Source organism: Myodes glareolus, chromosome X (genome assembly GCF_982192425.1).
Source record: "Myodes glareolus chromosome X, mMyoGla1.1, whole genome shotgun sequence".
In the NCBI taxonomy this organism is placed as follows: Eukaryota; Metazoa; Chordata; class Mammalia; order Rodentia; family Cricetidae; genus Myodes; species Myodes glareolus.
Genome location: NC_142053.1, coordinates 140560570 through 140580822, shown reverse-complemented (window position 1 = coordinate 140580822; position 20253 = coordinate 140560570). Strand labels below are relative to the sequence as shown.

General features: G+C 37.5%; 1 protein-coding gene across 2 annotated transcripts in view; it reads left to right on the top strand.

Annotated features, from left to right (window-relative positions):
- The window catches only part of Efhc2 (EF-hand domain containing 2), a 175137-nt gene that overhangs the window by 133131 nt on the left and 21753 nt on the right, over positions 1-20253 (top strand). Inside the window, exons 12-13 of one of the 2 annotated variants that reach the window (XM_048461553.3) lie at positions 13602-13799; positions 15567-15659. In XM_048461553.3, coding sequence (XP_048317510.1) covers positions 13602-13799; positions 15567-15659 — 291 coding nt within the window. The remainder of the gene's footprint in view (positions 1-13601; positions 13800-15566; positions 15660-20253) is intronic. The other variant, XM_085684528.2, reaches the window with a different exon arrangement.

Sequence of the window (20253 nt, the reverse complement as noted above, 5' to 3'; positions counted from 1 at the left end):
TGCTATGACTGACAACCAGATTCCCCATTTTGTTTTATTTTAATTGACTCATGCTGTCATTTTTCTTTACTTTTTAATAAAAATTATTATTGTGACTGGGCACAGTGGTGCAAGCCTTTAATACCAGTACTCAGGGAGCAGAGACAAGTTAGCTAGGGAAATGTACTGAGTCTATTATTATTGTGTGTGTGCGTGAGTGTGTACATGGGTGCATGTGTGTGTACATGTGTGTGTACATGTGTGCAAGCCTGGGTGTAAATGTGCCATGGCATGAATATGCAGTTCAGAGGACAAGTTTCAGGAGCTGGTTCTCCCCTACTGTGTGATCTAAAGAGTGAACCCAGGTTGTCAGGCTTGCATAGTAAGTACTTCCACCTGCTGGGTCATCTCACCAGACCATTTACTTCTTTTTATAAATAAAAATGTAAATACATAATAGATAAGCATCTTTTTTATGTTTAATATAGAGCCGTGCATGCCTTTGAGAGGATGTTATTGGCATATGAAAGTTTTCTGTTATTTTTTAAAACTACTATATTTAGGACTGACACTTTTTGTGGTTACATGCTATGGTTAATTACAGAGTCTTTAATGTAATGTGTTGTGTTGAAAACAAGTCAGGAACAAGTTCTTATTAGGTTATCTTGACTAAAAGTTATTTCTTTTTAAAAGATTTATTTATTATATATACAACAGTCTGCCTCCATGTATGCCTGTGTACAAGAAGAGGTCACCAGATCTCATTATAGATGGTTGTGAGCCATCATGTGGTTTCTGGGAATTGAACTCAGGACCTCTGGAAGAGCTGTCAGTGCTTTTAACCTCTGAGCCATCTCTCCAACCCAAGTTATTTCTTATAATATTGCAAAATTTAAAAACTTCCCGGAAAATGCAGGTGGTTAGTCTCCATTGTATCTGTGACTTCTGATGCAAATAAACAAGTCTGAAGCCTAGTGCTGCCTTCTCTGAATATCGGAGTCTTCATCAAAGACTCAAATCATAAAACTGGCTGTGAGGAAAATTTTAAGAAATGTTTCTATTGATACTTAAAAATGTAAGTGTGCATGTGTGCCTTTGTACATTTATATGTACATGTGTTCTGGTGTTAAAAGATAAAAGCATATCTCCCTTTTTAGATCAGGTTGATTGAGTTCTTCCTTTCCTTAACTACTCCCAACTGTGTATTCACATATAGACATACACACATATCCGCACACACACACACACACACACACACACACACACACACACCATCTATGATAGAGTCCATGGGATTTTGTGAACCTTGAGCACCTAGACTATTCTATAGACCTCCTTGTAAAGTTGTAAATGCAACAAAAACTGAGTCTGGGATTCTATTCTCATACAGATGCTAAAGTGATTTGTTGGATAAAAATTTGGTGTGTGTTTGTGTTCATAATCAAATGCATCACAGTCTCAGCAAGAACTGACCATTTTGAGAAGCAAACATACCAAAATAAGGAAAAGACTTCTTAAAGCCTAAAAAGAACATATTTTTAATTAAAAACTAACTAAAAAGTTGGTGCTAATGGGAAACTGGACAATAGAGGAAATGTGACAGTATATCAGGGAATTGGCTTCAGAAACATAGCTTAAATGCACTTAACCAATGAAGAAAGCAGAGATGGAGGTAAAAATAGAAGCGACCAATGGAAATAAAAGAATAGCAAATCATTCGTCATACTCTTTCTTTTTTATTCCTTCTTTTTTTCTGAGGGGAGTGGTGGGGGATAGAATCTAATACTTGGTGCATGCTAAGGATATGCTGTGCCATAGAGCCATACCTCCAGTTCCCAAGAATTCCTTTTCTAAATTGAAAAGTGGTGGGGTGGGATTGTATTTGGAAATCAGGCAAATTCACCATCCAAGCAAAATATAAGAGAAGAGATCTCTCTACTATAGTAGGGGCTTAAAGGATGTAGAAAAGACTCTTACAAACATCAAAGCAAGATAGGCATAAAAACAGCACCCCAGCAGCAGAACCATTGACCTAGAAACCAGGAAACTGTGGCTGCAGGTAATACAAGGATGTGCTAGATCAGATCTTCAGTGCTCTGAAGTAAACAAAATGGGGACAAGGGGTTTTTTTTTGTACATGGGTCATAAGAAATGCTTTCAAAACTTCAAGAAAATTGAAAACAATTGTTCAATGTAACAAATTACTTTAATAAGTTCATAGAGAACATGAAAAGAAAGACGAAAAGAACTCAAGGGGAAATGACCTCTTAAATGGAACAACACTTACCATTCAAACAAGTTTCATAGACACATGCATACTCATACATGGAAGTGGAAAAATAAAACATTTCAGAGAAGTTAATGATGTCATTAAAACACATAAAAGTGGATGATGTGGTTTACACCAAGACTGAATTTCTTCCATGTCATCTGGGTATAAAATTATTTTTCACCTTTATCTTTGATAGGTAGGTAAATAATGATTTGTGATATTTTAAGACAATTTCAAGTTAATACACAGTCAAATTTGAATAGAGCTACAGATTTTATGAGCAAACCACTAACTATTAATTATAGTCTCTTGCAAAAGATGAGCAGTATTAGTAGATAACAGCCAACTCATGAAAAGCTGAAACAATCAGGTGACAGGAAGAAAAAGAATCTTAGACATTGTGATCATGTCAACTCCCTGTTTTCCACCGAGACTATAATAACACATTCTACCTGACTTCAGTCAACCACCATCTTCTCTCCTCATTTAATTCCTTGAGCCTCTATTGTCCCTAAAGTATTTGAGAGCAGAAAGCATTTCTGATCTTGACATTATGTATATCAGCTAATATTTGTGTATGCTTTACTGGTTTACCATACCTAATCCACAAACCTCAAATCTGAAATGTTCCATAATCTATAGCTTTTTGAGCACTGAATGGATGATTTTAAAATTTTGGATTTTGCTGGGCAGTGGTGGCACATGCCTTTAATCCCAGCATGACTCAGGAGACAGAGAGATAGGTGGATCTTTGTGAGTTTGAGGCCAGTCTGGTTTACAGTGGAAGTTCCAGTGTAGTCAGGGCTACACTGAAGAAACTATCTTAAAATAAATAAATAAATATTTTGGATTTTGGAGTACTACAGGTTTGGGATTTTTCTAATTATGGATTGTTGGTGAAAGTTTCTGTCCCTGCAGCCATTCAGTCCCAATGAAACACACAGACACTTATATTAATTATAAACTGGTTGGCCTATTAGCTGAGGCTTACTATTTACTAGATCTTACAACTTAAATTAACACATAATCCTTGTCTATCTTTAGCCACGTGGCTTAGTGCCTTACTCAGTGAGGTATTTTCATCTTGCTTTCTCTGCATCTGGCTGGTAACTGCAGACTGAACCATTCCTCTTCCTAGAATTCTTCTAGTCTGGTCGACCCACCTATACTTCCTGCCTGGCCAAGCAGCATTTTATTAAACTAATATGAGTGACAAATCTTTACACTGTACAAGAGCATTGTCCCATAGCATCATCAGGAATTACCACGTGTACTTTTTCTTCCTTTTCTTTCACTTCCCCTAACTTTCCTAGGTCAAACACATGCAGCTCTAGTCGATGTGTTTCAGCTCTTCTCTTTCACCCTCTTCTCTCTGTGCAAGCAGTGCTCAATGATGGGCCTTCCTTTCTACGGTTTCTTGTGTGTGTGCTCTGATGTCTAGCTCTGTTCTTATTAGTATCTTGTTCACTACTCTTCAAGGTAGGTTTTTCATCAGCAGAAGAAACCCAAGCTGTTCCACCATGGCTCACAAGCATGTCTTTCCTGATTGGGACTCACTTGTCAGTTCTCTCGGGTTCTTCTCTTGCTTTGTTTCTGCTGTGACCTAGTCATCTGAAGAACTCTGACTATCTTGGTTCAAATTTTGGCTCTACCAACTACTGTATGTGTGTCCTTGAACAACTTACTGAAGCTTCCTGGGCTTTAGTTCCTCATCAATGAGATGGAATCATTCAAAATGTGCTGAGAGGATTGCTGTGAGCAGTAACTGAACTCACACTGGTGAATCACTTGAGAAAGCACTTGTCAGCGATAGTTAACACAACTTCTCTAGTGTGCCATCTTCTTGTTCTCTTTCAGTCTTAGAAAATATGGTATTTTGTCCTTTTCCTCCCAACATCATTCCTGTCTTTGCTTCTTACTTCCCTGGTTAGCAAATTGCTATTTGTCCTCAAGGTCTTCCACCCCCCGCCCCAGGACCTCTGCTGTGACATCTTTCTGAATTTCCCTGTGCCTATACATGTGCCGGATCAGATGTTGGATGCCCTCTCTGAGCTTCTGGTCATGCTTTTATTGTAGCCAGTTTGTTTTTGTTCCTTTTACTTGGCTTTGCTTCTGGACTGTGACCACCTCCACGATGCAAGTAGAAAGAGCTAGGAGTTCAGTCTGTTCCATTCCTTTCTTCTATTCTATCAGTTGCATGAAGTTTGGCATTTAATATTTGTTAATGAAATGAATACATAATAAAGAATACATGCATCCAGAACATACCGGAGTAAATATAATCTTGTAACAAATAGGGGAAGAGATTTTTAAGCTTATTTTTCATTTGGTTATTAAAGTGATATTGTCTTTCATGTTGAATTGGGATTTTGTGGAGTTGCTATGGTTGAAGCCCAGGACCTTTCATTGCTCTACCACTTTGCCCTGATGTAACAATGATGAAAGAAAAACAGGTCAAGAATTTGAGAGTGAGGCAATTTCGTGGGAAGGGTTGGAGGGAGAAAAAAAAAAGGGGGGGGGAAGGATGCAACTATATTATTATTTCAAACAATATAAATTATTATAAAATGATACTATCCTATTGTTATAAGCTCATTCATTGATAATAGAAGGGTAGACATAACTTAGAGCCATATATGAAAATCCTTTAAAATTTTTCTTTCTTTTGTCCCATGAATTATATTTCTAAAACATGATCTAAATGGAACACTTGTAAGTATAGACAAAAGTTATATATGCAAATACTCACCATGACATTATCTATATAAAATTTAAAATAAAGCTATGAAATATAAAGTAATGGAACTGTAGTATAGCATTTTGATTTAGAGAGACTGATAACATTGATATGTTGTATTAGTTGTGAGGATAAAAGGAGATTATAAATATATTCACAACTATTTAGAGAAAAATGAGCAAAAATTCTTTCTAGGAAACAGATTGTAAGGCAGTGCACCGTGCTTATTTGGTTATATTTAAGTGGCAAGAGGAATGTATATATCCTTTTCCCCTTCTGTCCTTCTTTTCCCCAATCCTTTTTTACCTGTGATTTTTTTCTGACAATGAGGACATCAGGTAAACTAAGCATTTTCTCCTCCACTGAGGTTAACTCTAGCCCCAATTTTCTTTTTTAAAATCTTGTTTTTATATATTTTCAAATTCTTTACAATTGCAAATATATCATTTTCGATTGGATAAAGTCTTTAGAATGAAGACTCTGATCATACCATTCTTAGTTGCTTGATAGGAGTAAATTTATGAATTTCTGAGTTGCTTATAAGTATATAGAGGACACAGGCCCCCATGTTATTTTCAGCCTATTTGTTATCAGTTAGTACTACAGGGCTTATGTGGGCTCACACTCCACATAACTTGTGCTAATTATTTTAAATGCCTTTAAAACAACTAACAATAAAGTGAGAACCAGTCACAAGACAATCAGGGTGGCACCTCAGCACTTTGGGAGGTGCAAACAGGAACACTGAGAAGTGGGAGCCAGCCTGGGCTACACAGTGAAACTCTTCCTTTCATAAAGCTAAGTAAGTGGGGTTTATCTGGAGACAAATGATCCCTGAAAAACAGGATAGTCTCAGTTCGAAGTGAGGTAGCAGAAAATGAAGACTTTTGCTACAAAATGAAATGCCTATTTATCCCTTTCTACCCACATTGCAAGCTAATCACCATCCCCAAGTTTTCCATTTCCTTTTCCAAAAAAGAAGCATTCACACAATTTAAGAAACAATAACAACAAAAATAATTGTCACATCAGTTCATTTAAATGCATTGTCCCAAATGGTGGAATTGTACCTGAATGTTAAAGGCTGTCGAAAATTATGCCTCTGTGAAGAATAGACTGTTAATGTACAGCAATTGCTCTTAAGTGCATGAGAATATCTTTTTGTTTGGTTACACCCAAACAGCTCTTGAGTTTTGAGTGCACCAGGACATAGTGAATTTCAAACTAAATAAGTTAAAATTACCAGATATATTCCACTGCACGTCAAAACAGGAAAATCCATAACATTTGATGTGAAATAAGATGAGAACAGTAATAAAATATAAGAAGCTGCTTAGTTATTTGGAATAAGAAAGCAGGATCAATGATTTTTAATACAGATGCACCTCTTCTTTAGAAAATATTCCAAAACTAGATTTACAAAGCAGATTCATTTGGCAGTAATTATACTGTCATAGATTCTTTAGTTTCAAAAGGATGTATTTCAAGGTTCAGTGTGCTTATTGCTGTTAAGATCTTGACAATCTTGTAAATTGGAGGAATTTACAGCTAAGATGTTGAGTGTCACTGCCAATTACAGCTGACCAAAATGAAGATAGCCTGTCTTTTTGTGTAACAAGAAATGAAAGATGGCATATAATTTGATTTCTAAAAAATCCTTATTGGTGGTGTTTTGAGATCTAGCCAGTAGATAAAAGAAGGTCCACCTGGAGCTTGTTAGTTTAACCCTTTATACTTATTCTCTGAATATTACGATTTAAAACAAGCAGACCATTTTACCTAGCCATTATGCAGACAAGTTCTGAGATTTCAGAGTCATTCAAAATAGTTCCCTGTCCTATAAAACAAATTTACTTAAGAGGAGTCACTTGTTCCATTTAGTACAGGTCAAACCAGCCTCCATTATAAGATACGGGTACTAGAAATTGCTCATCTATCATTCAGCATTCCAGTCACTATGCTAACTGCTTTTCATAGCTTGCTAACTTAATCCTAAGTTTTTATGTCTTTAGTAAACAATTTATTATTCAGGGCTTAGGACATACCTGGGACTATGTAAAGTATTGTAGATTTAGCAAACTGAAGTAGCCCCAGGTCCTGGTATACCATACATTTTAGATGGTATGCAAAGTCACTAAGAAAATTATTCATAGGGTAAGATATGATGGATGGTACCAGCAGAAGACAGCAGGAAGGAGGAGTCAAACTTTTAACAGAGTTGATCAGGGAAGGCCTTATAGAGAAGATGGCATATAAGCAGATGAGAAGAGGATTCCCAAGGTCGAAGCTGTTGGAATTTTCTGGGAGAAAAGCATCGTGACTAGAATGGCAACTGCAGAGGCTCCTGCCTGGCTTTGATGCAGATCAAGAATCACAGTAAGGCAGGTATGAGGGGATAGAGTTAGAATCACAGGGGACGAGCTCTAAGATGCAGCAGAGTAGAAGGATCAGATTACCTTGTTCCTTGAGGCTATCATGAAGCTTTTGGCTTCTTACATTGAGAAATGATAAACCCTAGAAAGTTTTAACAGGATAGTGGCATGGTCATGCTAATATCTTGAAAGGATCCTGAAGCAAAACAAATTTCCCTGACATAAACGCTTCTGCCCAGTTTCACTGAGAGAAACTGATGCTCAGAAGGTCATGTATTTGTGTTAGCCCCATTTTGGTGTATGTTTCTATCTCTTTCTCCTGACATATATTCTATCAGCTACCTCTGCTACCCTCTACTGTCTGTCAATGTCTTAGTGCAACAGTATTTCATGCAGGAATGTAAATGACAACAAAGTGGAGATTTCTTTGGCCCTCCGATATGGGAGGAAGCCTGAGGGAGTGCAGGATGTGAGCAACCAAGCATGACTTCTGATTAAAGGAAGCAAAACACATTTTATTTGATGAATATCAAATGGAAAGAAATAAGAAATGGTGCTAACAGTCATCAAAAGTGCTGTTTGATTTAACTTAGGCTCAGTTGGGTGTTTGTTTATTTTTATTTTTTATTTTTTGTTTTGTTTTGTTTGTAAGCCTTAGAACATAAAGCTTAGGCTTTTGAGGTCTTATTTATGCTGAAACTCATTTTTTAAAAGTTTATTTAAAAGATATTGCTTAGACTTTAATGATTTGATATGTAAGAAAATATTCTGAGATCTGAAGGTTTAAAATGAAGTTTTAAATTATTATTACTTGACTAGATGACTCTAATGAAATAAAAGCTTGTTAAACTGCTTCACATTTCATGTGTCAGAATCTGCACATTTACTTTCCTACCCCAAAACAGCGTGGCATTCCTTTTTTTTTTCAGTCTTGTGATGTTAGTTACTGTAAACAGAGACTTTTCTGTCCCTCCAGGTCCTCCAGCCACTTTTAAAATAATCACTCAGAGGCTTAATATTAATTAATATTAATTAACGTTTATTAATATTAATTAATAAATCTGGTCTATTGCTAACTAGCTCTTACAACTTAAATTAACCCATTTATTCATCTATATTTTTTCACGTGTGTTCATGTACCTGTTCTCTAGTACATCTTGTTGCTCTATTGGCTCACTGGCATCCCTTCTGACTCTGCCCTTTTTCTCCCTGCATCTCTGCTTTAAGTTCCCACCTGGTTCTATCCTGCCATGCTATAGGCCAATGCAGCTTCTTTATTGACAAATGATAATAAAACATATTCACAGCATACAGAGGGGCTATCCCACAGCAAGTTACAAAACCAGAATTATGTCAATATCTTTTCTTTCTTTTTTCTTTCTTTTTATCTTTCCTTTTCTTTCTTCTTTTCTTTTCTTTTCTCTCTGAGAACTTCTCTGTGTTCTGGCTACCCAGGAACTCTCTTTGTAGACCAGAATGACTTTGAACTCACAGAATTCTACTTGCCTTTGCCTCCTGAGTGCTGGTATTAAAGGCATGCAGCACCACTGCCTGGCTTTATTATCCTTTCTACTATTAACTAAACCACACTGTTATTAATACAATATTAAGCTATAGAAAATGTTACTGCTATGAGTGTAATACAGTGTTGGTAAAGACAAAGGTAGTTAACATTAAAATATTTAAAATAGTTAATATTAACCATTGAAATAAAGAGTAATATAGTTAGTAGGTGAGGTTTTTCTTTTTAAAGATTTTATTTATTTATTTTTGTAATTATGTCTGCTTGTGTGTGGGTCTGTGTGTTGTGCCCATAGAGGCCAGAAGAGGGTATCAGATTGCCTGGAGCTGGAGTTACAGGCAGCTTCTGTGTGGTAGGAACTACATTTGGTTCCTCTGCAAGAAATGTACATGCAACTGCTGAACTACCAAGTTGGTAGTTTTTAAAGTAAGTATATGTTTATTTCTCCTCAGTGAATAGACACGAAGTTCTGAGGTGAGATGTTGGTATCAGGTCTCATTTTAGTTTCTTTGGAATTTTATGTGAGGACTAGATATGACTGGTGGAAATTAGACGTTTGCTTCTCTTGTAAATCCAAAGTGGAGTGTGCAGAAAATAGATTGGTGGCTCTTTAATAGGTTAAAAATTGATTACTATGTAGCCCAGACATTGCATTCCTGAGTACATGTATCTTCTCCAAGCTGAAACCAGGTGCCCAGGTTGTCGTGGTGACATATATCCAATACTTAAGAGACTGAGGTAGTAGGATTAGCATGAGTTAGATACTAGCATGAACTGCAAGTAGATTCAAGTCTAGCCTGGGTTAAATAGCAAAACTCTATCTCAAAGAAAGTAAGACAAAACAAAAAAAGGTTTACAAACAAAACCTTGTACGCAAGTATTAATGACAGCACTGTTTATAATAACAAACCTTGGTAGCAATTTAGATATCCATGATTTCATATAAGAAAAATATAGTATATTCACACAATGAGATATTACACCAAAAAAAGGAATCAAACACTTAAACATGGATGAACATTGTGTTACACGAGATAACCCAATAACAAAAAGACCACAGATGATTCCATTTATATGAATATGAAATTGGGAAATCTGAAAAGACTGAAAGCAGATTGGAGGCTACCATGTAGGGGAGAAGGCTATTGGGAGGAAGAAAAGGAGAATAGCTACTTAATGGGTTTGGAGTTCTTTTGGGTGATCTAATGTTTTGGATCTAGTGACAAGTAGTAGTTATGTAGCATTATCACCTCCTAAATGTCAGGAATGGCAAGTTTCATGCTCTTTATACTGTACCACGATTTAAAAAAAATAGAATGTCCTACTTTTGCAGAGATTTCCTAAGTTTTCTTGTTAAGTTTGTTGAAGTTTGGCAAGATGATTCAAATCCTAAAGAACATTAGAAATACAGGGCAAAACAGCAGCAGCCACCATTTGGATGTCTGGGTGGTGAGGCTTGGGTTTCTGGGTGGAGATCCTAGGGTGAAGACCCACCCCTCACTTACAGCAGTCACACAGGCCTGCTGCAGGGCTCTGGGGCTGGGCCTCTGTTTCTCCTGCGGGGTGGTTTGGTTGTGACACCTTTACATAAAGTCATGGAATGTTGTGGGATACTGAGCTTTTTAAAACAAGCATAGAGGGAAACCAACAGATATAAATTTGAGTTGCAGAGAAGCCAGGATAATTTCAGTTTATGCAATAAAAAGGAAATAAACTTTTATGATTGGAGGTGCTATAATAAGCTTAGTTAAAGGTGTATGGAAAATTTCTAGCTACTGCTGTGCATATTCTTTCTTTCTTTCTTTCTTTCCTTTCTTCCTTCTTTCCTGTTGAGGTAGTATGTCACTTACTCTTCTTCATGCTGTGTTTTACTTTCAAATACTTTGAATTTCAGATAGTGAAAGGGATATTTTCTTATTGCAGAAACTCAGAAAAATTTAAAATATATATTATAAAAAGGAAGAAATCCAAGATAATGTCCTTGAAGTTTTGGCATGTATGTGTTCCATAATTGTTGTTTTTCCCATTATTTTATGTTAATCTAAATCTTGAGTTTTATTGGAATCATTTTATGCTTATCACAGAGCATCAGCAATAATATCACTGCTAGTAGTAATTATTAATGGTATTTCATTTTATGTATGTCATTATTCCATTACTAGTACAGGAAATTATCCAGGTCTCTCCTTGAAAACCATTTCCTATATTCAGTTGGTTCTCTGTCAAGGATGCTTAGTGACTCAGAGTTTCCAAAATAGTGTTAACGAATTTCAGCTTTCAGAACAGAGGTTAGTAAAATGTCTTAGTCCACTTTTCTGTTTCTATAACAAAATGCCTGGGACTTAGTTTACAAAGAAGCATGTTTAGCTCAGACTTCAGGAAGCTGGGAAATCTGAGAATGTGATGCTGCTATATTATTACTGTATCATGATATAACAGATGGTTTCATATCATGTCAGTGCAACTATGCTAGCTCAAGCTCTTTTATGAAGCTACTAATGCCTTCTCGGTAGCCCATCCTCCTGAGTTTATCTAACCCTAATTCCCTCTTCATATATGAGTAGCTTGAATATGGAGATTTAAGTTTTCAACCCATGAATCTGCAAACAATAGAATGGACTGAAAAGAGAAAAGACCGTACAAAGTCAGCTCAAGGCTGGGAATCATTGATAGAGTTCTTGCCTAGCATATGTAAGGAACTAGCTTTGATCACTAGCTCCACAAACACATAAAGTTCAATTCAAATCTCATGTCCTTCAAGGAAGTTTTTTTTCTAAGCCTCCCTTCTATCCATCCTATCTTCTGTCCTAGATGAAGAGTGCATAGTGTAGTACACAGAAGCATAGGGTTTGAGGCTAGATGATTGGGTTCACATTTGAGCTTTTGGAAAATTGAGTGAATTCCTTAATATTTTGGTGCCTGCATATTTTCATCTGTAAAATGAGTACTAACCTTTTAGGTCAGATGAGATGATCCATGCCAAAAGTATCTGTAACATAGGACCTGGCATATAGCTAGTGTTCAGCAAATGGTAGAAGTTGTTATTACTATTACCTCATTTATTTGGTCTTGCTAGCTTGTGCTTTTCAGAGCTCATCTCATGCTTGGACAGTCTAACTGCAGTATAGAGTCAGAAAAATTTAGATGCCAGTGTGCCTTTCACAGGGTTTCCCACAAGGTTATCCCTTGCCAATATTGATTGGCCTGAATTACTGACACTGATAGATCCTTTGTGTTGAATTTGGCCTTTGATAAAAGTACAAAAGCAGAGCAGGAAAGCTCAACAGCCTAAGCTGTATATAAAATGAAGTTCATTTGGATAGGGGCAAGATCATGGATACAGAATAGGAGATTCCTGATTAGGATAACCTGGCATTCATTCATTCATTCATATATTATTATTCATATTCCCCCAGCCCTTCCCGTGACTGTATATGTGTGTTTGATATAGGGTCTCTCTATGTAGCCCAGGTTTGCTTTGAACTCCTCACAATTCTCCTGACTCAGCCTTCCAAATGCACCACCATACATAGCTTTCTGAGATCCCTAAATGATAGTGATAATGATCAGAAATAGTCAAAAGAACTAAAGGCCATTACTAATCTGAAAGATCCAACTATAGTAGAACAAATAAAATCTCATTTTCCCTTGTTTATTTGGGACTCTTGAGAATTGAATTATTTCCAGTAAGTCAATTTTCTTGTGGAAGTTTATTCATGTAACCACCATGACATTTTTCATTTTAATGATTTTGATGTAGCTTTTCCTAATGTAGGCTACACAATTAATAGCTTTCATATAGATGATATATTGAAAATAGTACATACAGTGTTTCAGACTTTGCATCCTCATCATCATTAATATGTTGTTGCTTGGATTTTCAGCACTGCCAAATAATATCAGTGCTGTTTGTCTTCTAAACACTCAGACAGCTGGACTCTTAAATGACTCTTTTAAGTTTTCTTCTCATCGCCAGAATGTATCATTTTTTACTTTTGGCAACAGAAATGTGAGCAGCTGCTTTTCCTGTCCACAAAATATTCTTCTAGTTTATTGACTTACAAATCCCATGCCCTGACAAAACAGAAACCTAAGTCAGTTACTATTTTTTTAAGGAAGATAAAGACATTAAACCAAGTCATGCACTTAGTGACAGATGTTCTAACCTTCCAAGGACTTAACAACTAACTTCCTCATTGCAGAGTATTCTCAAGGTGGACGACATAGTATTTTATTTTTATACTGTGATGCTTATTATTTTCCATCCTAGCTTTGGTGCCTTCTTGTTGCTCTTAATTTAGGTATATGAATTCAGTTAAAGCAAACAATTGCTGGGTCTGGTAGCACAGGTCTGTAATCCTACCTAATTGGGAGCTGAGGCAGGAGAATCTCAAGTTCAAGGTCTGCCTGGGCTATATACTTAATTGAAAGCTACTCTAGGTAAATTAATGAGTCCCCCATCTTGAAATAAGAATAATGATAACAGTAACAAGAGAATTAGCATTATAGCCCAATGGTAAAGAGTTTGTCTCCCATGTGAGAGACCTGGATTCAATCCTTAGTGCTAGAAAAGGAAGGAAAAGATAATAAAATGACTAACAATAATCTTTGTTCCCGAGACACAATGACAGTTTTATAAAATAAAATTTGAACTTGCTTAATAGAGAGAAAATATTCTTCAATGCTATTTTGTGAGTGTTTTTCTACTTTATTTTGCAGAGAAATCCTGTTAAACATAACTAGGGGGAAGCTCATAGAACAGGAGCTCATAACCATTGCACGTCACTACCAAGTGCCTGAAATCATGGATCCCGACATAACTTACTTAATTGCACAAGCCCATGAAAAGTTCAAGAAAAATATGTATGAGAATTTCGATGTATTCATTCATAACTGTGTGTATGAAGACAGACAAAAGTAAGCTTAGTTGTATTGATTCTAATAAATCATTTAAGTTTATGTGAACTTAAGTAGTAAAGGAATTTATTTATTTTCTGCAAATGGGAAAAAGAAAATTGACATGTTTCTGTCACATGTGGGCCTGTTTGTTAGGGTTTCTGTCCCACCTGGTACCCCACAGCCGGCAAGTTCCAAAGAAAATCACACAGGGATCTCCATAAGTTATAAAACTGATTGGCCCATTAGCTCAGGCTACTTATTAGCTCTTGTAGCTTATATTAACCCATTGTTCTTATCTATGCTAGCCACATGACTCAGTACCTTTCTCAGAGGATCAGCTCACATGTTGCTTCTTTGGTGATCTGGGCTGGACTGCGGAGGGAGCTTCCTGCTTCCCAGAATAATCCTGTTTTAATCGCCCCGCCTCTACGTCCTGTCTTGTTGACCCACCTATACTTCCTGCCCAGCCAATTAGCATTTATTTAAAACATGATTGACAGAATACAGACAATTCTCCCATACCATGTTTCATCATACTGAATATTTTTAGCAAATCTTTCTTAAATCATAGGAGATGGGGAGGGATAGAGAAGATCCCTATCTTAAAAAGAATAGGCTGCCCTCTTGAATTTTCATTTGTTTCTAGGTGCTTTGACTAAAATAGAGTAAATGAAGATGGTACAGAGTTTAATAATGAAGTGTCATCTTTATTTTATTTTGGTACTAACTAGGATTATAAACTGTGGCTTTTGCAATACATAGGGCAAAAGACCTTGTAACTAAAATTTCTACATATCTAGTAGGGGAGCTGTTTCATCTTAAAACTAATGAAAGTCTGTATGATCTACTTCTAAAATAAAGCTCATATGTATTCAGTTTCATTAGGTCATTTTAAAAACCTTTTCCTTTTAAAAAGGATTTTTATTTTAATTTATATGTACATGTATGTAGTTGTTCTGTGTGCATATGCATATCATTACAGTGTCTGTGGAGGTCAGAGGAGGGTGCTGAATCCCTTGGAGCTGGAGTTCCAGGTGACTGTGAGTCACTGGCATGGGTATTAGGAATCTCTGGAAGAGGAGCAAGCACTTCTAACCACTGAGCCCTCTCTCCAGCTCCAAATCATTTTTATACACAGCTTGATATAGTGATCTTTATGTGTTTTGATTGTATATCTCAACATCTTTAATGCAAAGAAAGACCCCACTTTTTCTTTTGGGTTCTAATGTTGTGTGTACATGAAAGATTACTGTTCGGCTGAGAACACAGAAGAATTTTTTTTCTGTATAAAGTAACCTCTGGGCCTCCTGTAAAAAACATGACTTGATTCTGAGAAAATCAAAGCAAAGGCCCCAGTTGGGTTTGAGTCCAAGTAAAAGTCCATAAAAATACCCTCAAGTCATATTATACTTGTGTTGGAGGCTCTAAATGCCTGTCAAATTAGGGGATGTTTTCGAATATCAAAATCATTTTGCCTTGTGGTCAAGAATGCAGATCAATTACTTAGAGCAACACTCATGGCTACAGATTTAATATGCTGTACTATCACCAAGCATGAATTGGAATCTGAATCTTGAAAGACCTTTCTAAGGACAGTCTGGTCATCCCCGAAGTGGAAAATATTGGTGAAATACAATATGATGACTATTTATCTTTACTTTCAATTCCAATGCCAGTTTTCCATACTTCCATCTTAGGATAGATCTCCTTTTCCTTTCTATAGCATGCAACTGTTGTTAGCAGGACAAATAACACAAAAATCCCATTTGCTTTCTTTAAATACAGAAAAGGTGTGTTACCCACCAAAGACATCAAAAGGATGTGCAAATCCTCCAGGTTACCTTTGAGTGATGACCTTCTAGATAGCTTACTGTCCAGGTAAGTGGGAAGTCACCCTTTGAGGGAGACTGCTCTTCATGGTTTTATTTTGATTATTTATTTAAAACATGCTATAATTATTTATAGAAGTTATTTTTACATATATTATACCAAGCAAAATATTGCCTTTGCAAAATTCTTATTGGATCTATTTCTCTACTAAATAATTTTTACCGAAGAGTTCTTTGCACAGAGAAGTACATGGTTGATCATATGAAATAAGTAAAATATACTGATAAATTTCTGACAGATGATTCTGATGGCTGAAAATCTTTAGGATAGACCTGCACATTTAAATCAAAGAAACTCAACAGCAGGAGAAATGAGAATCAGAGGGCAAGCTCTGTTTTTCTTCTGGTTGCTTTGTGTAGGGTCGTTTAATCATGGTTCTAATTACTGTAATCAAAAGTGTACATGATATACCAAAAAGGTCTGCACTAATCCTTCTAGACCTACTATCAGATAATAGGCCCAGAAAGTCCTTCCAGCTCCATCCTGTGTCAAACAGTCCCTGTGCTCTACTTATCAAGGAGCTTATTTAGCAAGCATACAGTCGTGGATTTATTAAATCTGTTCTCTAAGTATCATCTTTCTTTAAAATTCATCTTTTGTCTGGCTGTCACCAGTATGGGCAAACCTCCTGAGGGTACAGATGACTCCTAGGAAGTACCTCTGACTTATGGCATGAGCTTTGACTTGCACAAGGAAGGCCTGTGTTCCCCAGTGACTGTCACTGGGGCAGTGAATGCATATTTGTTTCATCTGGGTTTCCTTTCTTGTTCAGTTTGGGGGACTATCTTTGAGTATCTTTGGTTTACCCTTGACTGTTCTGATCACATCATTGATAACCCACTTCCTGTAAGTATTATGAAAGGAAAATGTTGTCATGATTTTCATTTATTTAATTAATTAAATTCTTTTAATTTTTATGATACCTACTATGAATTATTTTTCTTTTCGACATTAATGTATATATGCACATGGGTTTCTGAGACAAAGTGAAACTTAAAACTTTATTGGTTATGATATTTCCATAAAATTTAGGTCAGGCTTTTCACAACAGTAGTGCCTGGTGGCTAAAGATAAGCAATATGAAGACCTAGGGTTATAAGCACTTGTTTGTCTCCTCCTATAGAACCAGGCGAAAAACAATGATGATGGCACCATAAAGGCACCATCTATACTCTCACCAATATTTTGGTCATTTATGCTTTCTATGCCTTAGTCTGAGTTCCCCTTGCCCTCTGACTTACATATCTTGATAATTCTGATATTTTTCTTTGTGACAGGTATGATAATTGTTTCATGTACACTGTTCCATGTACTTTTTGAGAACAACTTAGAGTGGAAAGAGCCATTACCTCTCCCAGTTGTACACGAGATATTAAGGATTAGAGAAAGATGGTATTTTGCTCAAGGTCACAATATTCTAGATGAAGATCTGTAACCTTACCATTGAATCTTCCAGTTTTCACACCTTCTTTCTTATAGTTTTGAATTATTGTCTACTAATTAGCATACTAGGATGCCTTGACAATTCTGCAGTATCCTTCCATTGCCTGCCCCTACATGTTCAAGCTGCCCAATCTTGCCAGTTTGGGCACTCCACATTGTCTCTAACCATCTTTGAACTCACTTAAAGCTGTACAATCTTATCCAAGGGAAAGCTCGACTTTTCCTTTCCTCTAAAAATGTATAATCAATTTACTTCCTAGTATTTACATCCTCTGAGTTCTGAGGAGTCCCTGAGATAACATACGGAAAGTACGTGGCCCAACACCTGGTACTATCTCTTGACTGAGAACTAGTAACAAGGCTGAACCAGAGGTCACAGTTCATATCATGAACCTCAAAAACAAACTGGAAGGAGCCCTGTTTGTGACAGTTGGATGCTTTTTGTACATTAAGCTGTCTTTTAGTCAGGAAGCTGCATATCTTTATTAGATTATCTCTTGATGGGCTTGAGGATGAGTTCTTCTGGAAAGTTCAGTGATGTGGGAGCCTGGCCCTTGGAGGACTCAGAGTACTTACCCAATGCTAAGGCCACCAACCCATCATCCTCACATTCTCTTAACAGACTATTTTGTCTTTGACTTTATGATTTGACATTAAATTTAAAAAGACTATTCTGCAACTTGTTTTGGAATCTGTCTCAATCTCTGTATGTCTGCCTCCAAGCCTGGCTTAGCTTTGAGGAGGTCATGTCTCTCTGCTGCTGAGCAGCCCATGTTCAGTCTTGCTTTGCCTGTAATTGTGCAGTGACCCTTTTCCATACTCAGGGGAAACTTCAGACTAATCAGATTAGAAAATGGCTCATTCCCATTCCCCTCTCCATCCAATGTGCCCTGCCATGATTTGGGTCACATGCTTGGTGTTTTGCGTCATCTCCGCAGATTCCTTTCAAAGACTGCCCTAATTCCTAATGGGCCCATCAGCTTGCAGCTTACATTTAGATTCTGCATTCTTATTGTTCCCCACAGACTGCACAAGGCTTTACAGAGCCTTGACAAGAGTCTCTGTCTGCATAGCCCTACTCATGGCACGCTAAACCAGATCCCACTTTGACGTCTGCAGTCTCCCATGGGAGGAAGGCATGGAGCTTGCTGTTTTCATTTGATGCACACTGTGCCCAGGGTAGGAGGGAGATTTACCTGCCTTATGATAAGGCTGAGTAGCTGTTGAGCTGTGTGAATTCAGATCACAAACTGCAAACTGAAAAGCACTATGGCTAAACGATAGGGTTCATCTTTCTACCTAGTGACAGTTATCCAGGCATTTTTTTTTTTACCCATCTGTTTGGTGGTAATATTTCTCTTCTGTTTCATTTCCTTTGTCCTTAGAACTCAGCCAGGTTTTTTTCCTTATTAGTACAACCAAAACTTCAATGTGGACTTTACAACAGTCTTCTCAGGCAGTTGCTTCAGGCCCTGCAGTTTGCGTGGTAAGAGCTGGTATGAATTCATCTTAGTCACCACCCTTGTTCATTTCACTAATGCATAGAGTATTAGATTTCAGCTGTGTGCAGTGGTGGCTAGTACCCACTAATAGCAATGGTGATACTACTTTGTGAAGAGCACGTTAATAGCTGTATTTTACTTGACAGTGGGCATTATTCATTATTTCATAAGTGCAAGCTTTGAGATATGAGGAGAGTCACTGAAAGCAGGTGCTCAAGGCCAAGGTGAATTTCAGAGTTGGAACTCTATATGATAGCCTAAACCTTGCTTCCATCCAAGCTCCTAGAGATAGGAGTCTGACACCTCATCTTTGAAGCCTTGGAAACTTGTTCTATGCTGCTTTGTCATATGTGTGTGGAACCCACCATACCTGACTCTAAAATCCAACTCAGCTGCTCCCTGGGTATGTAGTCTTTGCTTATTCAACCCCTGTGAATCAGTGTTTAGATGAACATGTTTTTTAGTATTTTGCTTCTTAAAGCTCAAAAGATGGAGGGAAATCTGAGGTCATTCCATCTTGTGTTCCTTGTAGAACTAGAGAGTAAAAAGGTGGCCTTCTCTTATTCTGATCTTCTGAAACTAGATGGGGAATTCAAATTCAGTCCTATCCCAGAAGCTCTGCCTCAAACTAGTCTTTTATGGCCGGCTTTGGGTCCCATGGAATGCCTCAGAACTGGCCTCCCAAGAGAGCTGGTGCCTCATCCAGAAAGATCAGTTAAAATGGAAAAAGTTAACAGGGCTTTAAAATCATCTCATTATGCTTTGCCCAGCCCTGCCCTCTCTTGGAGACAGGCCTTAGCCTCATGCAGTTTTCCCCAGCAGTACCTAGCAGTGAGGCTAACAGGCCAGCATTGAGTCATGTGGCTTTTGTTTTGCAATTTTTTGCGTGCTTGTGAGGGTTTCATAGAGGAACACTTGCTTTCTCTTTCTGTTTCTCCTACTGCTCCCTTCCTTCTCTGCCTGTCACCCCTTCATCCTCATGGTGTTATACATGCATACCCAACTAGAGGCTTTCTGCAGGTTCAAATACAGGATGATTTGATGTTAAAAAAACGTGAAAGAGTCCCACAGCATTTGAGTCGATCAATAGAGAACTGTCTGTTCAGGCCATATTTGGCAGCTGTTCCCTACCTCACCAGACACCCCTCTGCTAGAAACAAAATTTCAGTGTAGAGACCTGGCTACTTCGAAGTAACCAATTGCTTAGTGTCAGCCTGAATGACTATGTCTTGTCAACAGCACCCCCACAGTTGTCCAGAACTTCTGTTTCCTTGTGTATCTGGTGTCACAGACTTCCACCAGGTGTTTTAGAGTACACTTTCTGGATTCTGTGGTAATGAACACAAACCAAGTGCAACTATGTGTCAAATTGGGGCTTCACTGCCTTCTTCTCCTATCTGGACCATTTCCTAAGCACTGAGGTAGCTAGTGCAGCAGAGGAGGGCAGGATCCTCTTCAACGCAATACAGCCTCCACTAAGCCTTCTACCTCTGTGGAGGGTGGAAATAAAGCAGCACAGCATTATTCCCTGTGGCGAGGGGTGGCTGGCTTCTGCACTTTTTGAGCTATTCATCATTCTTGGGAAGGGGAGCATGAACATCAGTCAGATTATCCCATTAGACTCGCTTCTAAGAACT